General features: G+C 49.7%; 1 protein-coding gene across 2 annotated transcripts; it reads left to right on the top strand.

Moving 5' to 3' along the window:
* The first annotated feature begins 1,071 nt into the window (after positions 1 to 1,071).
* On the top strand, positions 1,072 to 7,450 carry LOC147230440 (cortexin-3). Of its 2 annotated transcripts, XM_086153830.1 has the most exons (3): positions 1,163 to 1,370; positions 2,017 to 2,056; positions 5,559 to 7,450. In XM_086153830.1, exon 3 carries the CDS (start codon positions 5,638 to 5,640, stop codon positions 5,887 to 5,889), a length of 252 nt encoding a protein of 83 aa, XP_086009956.1. In that variant the 5' UTR covers positions 1,163 to 1,370; positions 2,017 to 2,056; positions 5,559 to 5,637; the 3' UTR covers positions 5,890 to 7,450. The 2 variants fall into 2 exon arrangements, with proteins under 2 accessions (XP_086009955.1, XP_086009956.1); XM_086153829.1 differs by lacking the exon at positions 2,017 to 2,056 and having other exon boundaries at positions 1,072 to 1,370.
* The last annotated feature ends 1,192 nt before the right edge of the window (positions 7,451 to 8,642 follow it).

The following is an 8,642-nucleotide window of genomic DNA, read 5'->3' as shown; positions in this document are numbered from 1 at the left end:
GGTATTATGAGATATACAGAGTACAACAAGGTATTGTAAGTACTAAGTCCATAAGTACTGAGAGATATATTCAGGTACCCTAATATATCGAGGTATCACGAGGTATCATGAAGTTTTAAGAGATACATGGAGGTATATTGAGGTATTCAGAGATATAATGAGGCATTATGACGAATATTGAGGTATACTGAATGTAATGAATGATGAGGTATTATGAAGTATTATGAGATATACTGAGGTATTGTGAAGTATATTGAAGTAAACAGACGTACTTTGAAGTATACTGAGCAATTTTGAAGAGAAGTATTCTGAGGTACTGAGAGGTGCCTGACCCTCTGAGCTTCTCTGAGGTTCTGCAGACCGAAGCTGCACATTTTCTTCTCCTCGCAGACGTTTGACTTTTCTGCAGTTCCTTCCTCCGGCGGATCTCCCTCTCCCTCCCAACAGGGGGATTTCCCGACGGTCCTTCATTCTCGTCGATATATCTGGAGATATCGGACAAACCCTCGCCACGTTCAGCCGACCCGCGCGTGTCGGACGATCCACGGCCCCACCCAGCAGGTCAGCAGGTCCTTGAAGGCCCTGCAGGTTCTGCAGGCGTGAATGTTTGGAAGCTCCTCTACGTGACCTTGTGATTGACAGGTGACCTTGTGATTGACAGGTCACCGGGCCTGGTTAAACCCCGCCCCCCCCAGCCCAGCGTCAACTCCGATTGGCTCCGACATTCGAAGCCGTCATCAGGTAGAAACCCAGGACGTCCGATTGGCGTCGCGGAGACGACAACCCAACCAATCGGGTCCCTCCGTCGATCCACTTATTGATCGGGAATCGTTTTCCGTCCCGATCGCTCCGCGGCCGGGATTATAATCCTTTATAATCCCGGCGGGAAACTTGAATCTCTGTGAAAACGATGCCTCGGATTCCACGGGCACCGCCTCTCCCCTCCATCCCTCCCCCTCCGCATCCTACCTTGTAGATTGCTATGGCAACAGGTTGCCCATAGCGACAGGGTACTACTACATCCCCTGTCTGTGAGCGTGTGTGTGTGTGTGTGTGTGAGAGAGAGAGAGAGAGAGAGAGAGAGAGAGAGAGAGAGAGAGAGCCTCTACCCTTCCCGCGCGCACGCACGATGCGCGTGCACGTCACCGGGGTGGATGAGCGTCGGGCGCGTCGGAGACAAAAACAAGCGAGCCGCGCAGCGGAGGGTGAGGTTCTGCTCGGATCTGCAACCGGAAAGCGGTTTGGACCGGAAAGACGGCGGGGACGGGATTAGACGAACCGGAAGCCCGATCAACCGACGTGGATCCCGCCGGGATGGACATCCGGCACTGACGGACCGCGAGGACCGCGATCTCCCGTGGCAACAACAGGTTAGTTGCCCCCGCGGTCACTTTTCCCCGCGTAATCTCGCTCGCCCAGTAGGCGCGTAATCCCATATTACCGTAATCCCGCACCCGGAGCGTTTACGTTCATTTCGGGGTTCCGGTGCAAAACCCCGTTTTTTTTTGGTTTTTTTTTGTTTTTTTTTTTATATCTCCGATGGCGGCTCATTTGGATGCCCCGTCACACACACACACACACACACACACACACACACACACTCTCTTGATGGAATCCACGGGTGTGCCCGGGATTTATCACTGGGATTAAATTGCCAATCGCGGCTAATCCGAGACTAACGACACCTGATTCGTTCTAGTAAATTAACCGATCCCGAGGAGGTGTCCCTAATAATTTGACCCCATCCATCTCCCCCAACACACGCACGCCGTACGCACACACACACACACACACTCACCGGGTCCGACCGGGCCGTGACGTCGCTGCAAAGACGAGGTACAAGTACAAATACTCCCGCTGCTCGCAGAGGGAGGATGTACTGCAGTACTTTCTGTCGATGCGTATATTTATACTTATACTCCGTTCCCCTTTCTTTAATATTTTATTTGATCAAAAATAAAAATAAAACAACTTAAACTGTTGAATTATATTGTCATCTTTAAATTCATTCAACAGGAAGAAACTCCTTTCCGGTGGTCACGTGACCCCGCGACAGGTGTGACTCCCGTTCTTTTGTCTGGCTGCGTGTGTGTGTGTGTGTGTGTGTGTGTGTGTGTGTGTGTGTGTGTGTGTATGTGTGTGTGTGTGTGTGTGTGCGTGTGTGTGTGTGTGACATTATAAAAGCTCCTTCTTGGCCATTTTCGTGTGGTCCCTCCAGGGACTTTTCTTTTAGCAGTGATCGATCAATCTCCTGACACACACACACACACACACACGCACACACACACACACACACACCAAATTATATAGCCCTTGTTAACAATCTTGGTCCCGCTGATTGTCTCACCATTTGTGCGGTAAAATAAAGTCCCCAGCAATTCAACATGTGTTTTGGTGGGGAGCACACACACAGACTCCCACACACACACTCACACACACACACACACTCACACACACATGGATATAGATACAATAGATGGTGAAATCAGCCCCAAAGGTTAACGTCTGTCACTTAAGGGAAGCACTTAAGTTCAGGTTATTGTTTTCTACAATGTCCACCAGGGGCGCTGTCTCCAGGTGTGAACCTGTGTGTGTGTGTGTGTGTGTGTGCCGCACACACACACACACACACACATACATACACACGCCTCCGCTCCGTTGCTGGAGCAAGAAGACACCCTGTAGCTCTGCAGCTTCTCGGGTTTTGCTTTCGACCCACCACCCCTCTCCTGGCCATCGCCGCCACTTTCCTGTCACATGATCCACAGCGCAGAAACAGGATCCTGTCTGACGGAACCCTCCGCGCCTTCTTCCGATCTCTTCCCGTCTGATATCCCGATTAGTTGCATCCACCTGTCAATCATCCGGCGCAAAGGCCGGACTGTCTGTCCTCCATGTTGGACACGGTGTCTGAGCTTCCCGCCCTTCTGAGCTGCATCCAAAGCCCCACCCACTTCGTTACGATTGTCTTGCCCGCGCCTCGCCGGCACGTGAAGATCAGAGTCCGATCGTCTTGTAGAGGACACCGCGGGAGATGAACCTTCGGAGAGCAACCTTCGGAGAGCTCGCCATGTTTTCCATTCCAGGGTGCAGAGAGACGTGCAGGAGCAGCAACAGGGTACAGTTCCCCTCCGCTCCAGCAGGTGGCGATAGAGGGACTTGAAAATAACATCCTTCTGGATTTGATGAACAAATGACCGTATTTATTTAAGCAGAGTTAATTCCTCTGGCCTCAGCTGAGTGATGCAGCTGCGGATGAAAATTGAAAATGCAGCCCCTCGCTGACAGACACACACACACACACACACACACACACCAACTGCGACAGAACTGGTGGTGCTCCAGAATTTGTCCCCTCAGCTCCACTTCTGGTCACTTCCTGCGACCCCACGCCTCCTCAGGGGCATCTGGAAGCATGTGTGTGTGTGTGTGAGTGTGTCTGGGGTTACAGTGTAATGTTTCTGTGGGGTGTATGGGGGTGTAGGGAGTGTGTGCGTCGTTGCATGAGGGGAAGGGGATTAAACGTTCACTGCATCAGTGTTCAGCTGTCTTAACGGCAAGCAGCCGTGTTTAAATGGCGAGTGTAGTGCAGCGGCGGCAGTTTTGCGTGGGCGCCGTGTGGACAGCGCTGCCGAGACCCCGCCGGGGCCGACCGTCATGGCGACGAAACGGCGCCACAAGACACACCCCTCCCCCTCTCGCTCCTCCGTTATCTGTTATTTTCCCTCAGCCAGGCGCTGCTGTTAATTACAAATTATTTTTGACTCTTCAGCCTGATGGATTACAGGCAGATTACAATGTCTGTGTGTGTGTTTGTGTGTGTGTGTGTGTGTGTGTGTGTGTGTGTGTGTGTGTGTGTGTCACAACACCCTGCCACTGCAGCGAGTCTGGGTTTTTCATAGGGGTGAAGCGAAAAACGAGCAACATTATGATCCAGTTATAATCTCGTCACTGTGGACGACCCGACCGGCTGGACAGGAAGTGGAGACGTTTCGTGATGTTTTGGCAGGCCGTGATTGGCTGACTGGAGGGTGGGGGGGACATAACATGTCCATCACTCCAAACCATGACAACCAACATCCTGAGTATGGTGACTGGCGGGACTGAAGGGGCCGCCACTTTGCACCATTAGTTCGTTTACGGTACAAGAACAATAAACTGAGCGTACACACACACACACACACACACACACACACACACACACACACACACAGACACAGCAAGACGCCAACTTCATTGAATCAAGCATTTTTTTAACTTATTTTTATTCTTTTCCGATGACAAAAGACGCCTTTTTTTCAACCTTCATATTTCCGGACTTCATCTGCGTCTTTTTCTTCTCTTTTCTTGGCCCCGGCTCAGAGGCTCGATCCCACCGACCAATCACAGATGTCGGGTTTCATCTCCGAAGCTGTCGTTAACGATTAATCAGAAGGAATGGGCCCAATCAGATGCTGGCGGGGACTATTTTTAGAGGCGGATTAATACTCATTCTCGAAGCCACTGAGCAAGATTGACTGAAGTCCTCTTGAGAGGGTGTGTGTGTGTGCACATGTGTGTGCACGTGTGTGTGTGTGTGTGTGTCTGTGTGTATGTGTGTGTGTGTGTGTGTGTGTGTGTGTGTGTGTATGTGTGTGTGATGATGGAAAGCAAAGATGTGTGAAACTGGGTCTTTGCCTATGATGATGTGTTAGCTGTAGCTAACGTGCTCCTGCTAGGCTAACTGTCCATGCATAAGCGCCGAGGCTAACAGCGATAGCTAACCCGTTAGCCGTGACTAGCATCGTCACACTATGTCTTCCAAAAATCAACTTAGGTTGCTCGGTGTCACATTACCTTGAGGAGTTGAGTCAGGGACAACTCATTATGGGATGGCAGTTAAATCCAAACACGTCTTTGCACAAAGTGCTTTGTTTATTTTTATCTTTCCAACGTTTGAAAACGTTCAAAGCAGGAGCCTCTTGTCCTTTCACTGCTTTTGAAAGCGGCTAAAGCCGCCTCACGGCATTACGTTGTTAAACCCGGGATTTACGGCATCCCGGAACAGGATCCTCGGCAGCTTTTTCTCGATTGACACCGTCTCCGTGGTGATTCGGGAGACGCGGGTCACGCTGCGGAACGTCTCGGGGGGAAGTGCGAAGGGACCGTAGCTTGTGAACGTTCCCGCGGAGAGCGAGGCCACCAAAAATAGAAGGAACAATTATAGGCCGTTCTTTAATGGAGTCAGTGACATATGTACCTCCGGAGGAGCTTTGCCTTCGATAAATGTTGCATAAGCGACGCTCCAATGTGCGCACCCCCCCCACACACGCACACACACACATACACACACTCACCCCGCAGTGCTACAGGAAGTCAAGGCTGGAGGAGTCCCCTGAGCCTTTTACTTAGCGAGTGGGCTTTTTCGCCCGGAGTTGCAGAAAATAGCCTCGTCGAAGAGGCGTTCGGCTCCGTCTTACGTGGCGGAGTTATCTGCGGGCCAGGGATTGGGAGGGGACGGCTGTTGTTCCCACGGCGACCCTGTCGCAAGTTCCGTAACCCCTTCTGTTTCCGCACAGGCGTCCACTCGAGACCCACCCTCCCCTCCGGAAATCCTCCCACCAACCGAGGTAAGAGCTGGAGCCGCGACGGTCAAGCATGGACGTGCCCAGGATGGCCGAGGGCCTCTTCAGCAGCACGCTGTCCTCGTCAGGCGGCGGCCACCACGTGCCTTCCTACCTGACGCTGGAACAGAAGGTCGCCTTCATCTTTGTGCTGCTCCTCTTCATCTTCCTGGCGCTGCTCATCGTGCGCTGCTTCCGCATCCTGCTGGACCCGTACCGCAGCATGCCGTCGTCCAACTGGACTGACCACACCGAGAAGGACACGTTCGATTACCGCATCGTCTAAGGAAGGTCGCCGGCCGGTCGGTGAGAGACTTGACTCGACCGGCGCTTTGGGCCCCCCTCCCCCCCCCCCTCCCCTGCCTTTCCGAGACCCCGCCCCTCGCCGCCCCGCCCTCCCCCGCACCCCAGACCCAAATGACTGCCGATTCAAGCCGAGCCGGACGGCGGGTCCTCGACCGAATTTCGACAGCTTCTCCCTGCCAAACATTCCGAAGATCCACAACACCCCCCCCCCACACCGAGTCCGAGCGACCCCGAGGGGGTCGAGAGCCCGCCGTCACCCCCGACTCACCGTCGGTTCCCCGGCGGACTACCTCGTCCCGCCTCCATCGCCGTGTCTGGACGAGTCCTCGCGTCTCTAACAGGGTCCAACATCCGTCGGATATTAACAGTGTTTACATCTTATCATGTTTACGTCTTTAGATTTTTATTGATAATGTAGACAATCAGTGTTTAAAATAGCTAACTGAGATAAAAAAAAAGAAGAAACACATCCAAGTCAACCGTCGAGGTCGCGAAGGAGGACAGACTTTGTACGACGGACAGGCCGGGAGGGTTCTACTGCCTTATGTCTTCGTGAGGTTCTCCGTGGTGGACTTGGCCTTCTGGATCAGGGGTTCCCAAAATGGGGGTGCAGAAGAGATTTTACCAAAATCAGATGTCATTTTAAAAGGAATAAACATAGCCTATTTTCGCTATTCTTGTTACTATATATGTATGTAAAGAAAGTACGGTCGACTTACGGTACTATTCTTTGCAGACGATCCTGCGGTTTTTGTTCATTTATTTTTAATGAAGTAGTCGTGATTCTTTAAATATTCATTTCTGCTAATAGCTTTTCATTTTAGCGCAAGTAAACCGGATCAACATCCCTTTAAAGAGGGCATCAAGAAATCAACATTTCCCCCCAAAACTGCCACCAATTCATAGAGAATGAATAATGGGGAAATTATAAACAACTAAAAAGTATTACCTGGAAATCTGCGAGACAAGTTTCTGACATTGAACGTCTGGAAACTGACAAGACGTATGACAAAAATTGTCCATTAATTCAGAATGAAATTCATCAAAAAAGAAAAAAAATTGCAAGGCGTCAGGAAATAAATCAGCTGATAATGAAAAAAAATTAGTCTGCAAAAAAATAATGGCAAAAGGGACTTTTTTTTTTTAAAAGCTGAAGAATTAGGAATTATTAGAAATCAGGAAAGTAAATGAAAAAAAAACAGGGAAAAAAAACCTGGAATAAAAAACAAAATACGATTCTAAAAAGGCTCAAGAGTTAAGCAAGAATTAGAAAAAATGTAAACATGAGCATAAAATGGCAAGAAATCAAAAAGATTTGCCAAAAAAATCTGAGTTGAACAAAAGCGATTAAAAAATAAAATAGATATGATGTAAAAGAAAAGGATGAGCAAGAAATAAAGAAAAATCCCTTAAAATATAAAAAAAACTGTTATAATCAGGAAAAAAATAATATAAAATTATCAAAAAAAAGTGGCAGAAAATGGATGGATGGATGGATGGATGGATGGATGGATGGATGGATGGATGGATGGATGGATGGATGGATGGAAAAAAAAAATGAAAAAATTAAAATGAGCTGGCTGAATGAATTGGCTCAGAGACCAATTCGAATGCTTTTCAGCCCTTCGGACAGCAGGGTGGCGTCGAAAGCTTTGGGACGTTACGTTTTTTGAGAACCCCTGTTTTAGATGTCTCACGCGGTCGAAGCCTTTTGCCCCGCGCCGATAATCAAAAAGAGAAAAGGAAGAAATGTCCCTTTAACGTTGTGCGAGCGTCGTATCGTCCTTGTGGAAAAAACAAAACAAAAGAGGTGACGAAGAGGAGAAAAAAAAATAAGAAGACGTTTACTGTGCTGTACCGTGTGCCTAATTTGGGGGTTATTAATGCGACCGATACCCGATCCTCAGAAAACGAGTAGTCTAGATGGGTGTTTTCGGGGGCGGAGGTGCGACGAGTCCGTGTTTTCAGAGTACTTGTAATCAGTGTCGTGCCCGTTTTCAAGACAAACTAACAGCATTTTACTGCCTGCAGTCGGTGTATTGACAGTTGGTGCGCCGGGGCCTGCAGAGTGTCCACATGTCGGCCGCCGCCGCCGCCGCCGCCTCCGCCGCCGCTCCACCTCCAGCCCCTTTACCCACCCGCCGGCGTGGCTCTTCTGTTTGGGGGCAACTTTTTTCAACTGTGCGCCTTATTAGTGTAGATTGTTTACAGTATCATGGGGTCGCCGGGGGGAGGGGGAGGGGGAGGGAGGGGGCGAGGAAGACAAAACAAAACCAACAAAGCGGCAACGGCGTCTTCGCACCTCGAGATGTCACGGGGGGAGGAAGAAGAGATGAAAAAAAAAAAAATTTTTTTTGACGTTCTTTGTGATCCGCTGTGCCCCCCCTCCTCCTCCGCAGATGTTGTGCAGATGCCCCCCCCCCCCCCTCCTCCTCCTCCACAAGTCCGCATGTGTGATCTTCTCTGTGCATGATGATCAGTGGTGCAGTGCTTCGATCCCGATGTCGTTGCTGTGAATTCAGCGGCTTTTTCCCCAACGTCTGTGTTTGGAAGCCGATTGTTTTTTTTTTTTTGTTTTTTTTTTTATATTGTTATTTATTTTCTGGAAAAGGGTGGGAGGTGTGGGAGTGGTTGTTCCACGCCCGAGTCCATGTTGTTTTTGTTTGTTTTGGTTTTTTTGTAATAAAACAAGAAGGAACGAATCATAGACCGGACATTATAATGTGTTTTATT

The sequence above is a fragment of the Fistularia commersonii genome, chromosome 10 (assembly GCF_037954325.1).
Source record: "Fistularia commersonii isolate RoL2024-O1a breed Wild chromosome 10, RoL_Fcom_v1.0, whole genome shotgun sequence".
NCBI classification, from domain to species: Eukaryota; Metazoa; Chordata; class Actinopteri; order Syngnathiformes; family Fistulariidae; genus Fistularia; species Fistularia commersonii.
The sequence above is the reverse complement of the archived record's forward strand: the minus strand, read 5'-3'. Positions and strand labels throughout refer to the sequence as shown.

Bases quoted from the DNA above. Each gene is read 5' to 3' on its own strand.
- LOC147230440 (XM_086153829.1), top strand. From the start codon at position 5,638: ATGGACGTGCCCAGGATGGCCGAGGGCCTCTTCAGCAGCACGCTGTCC.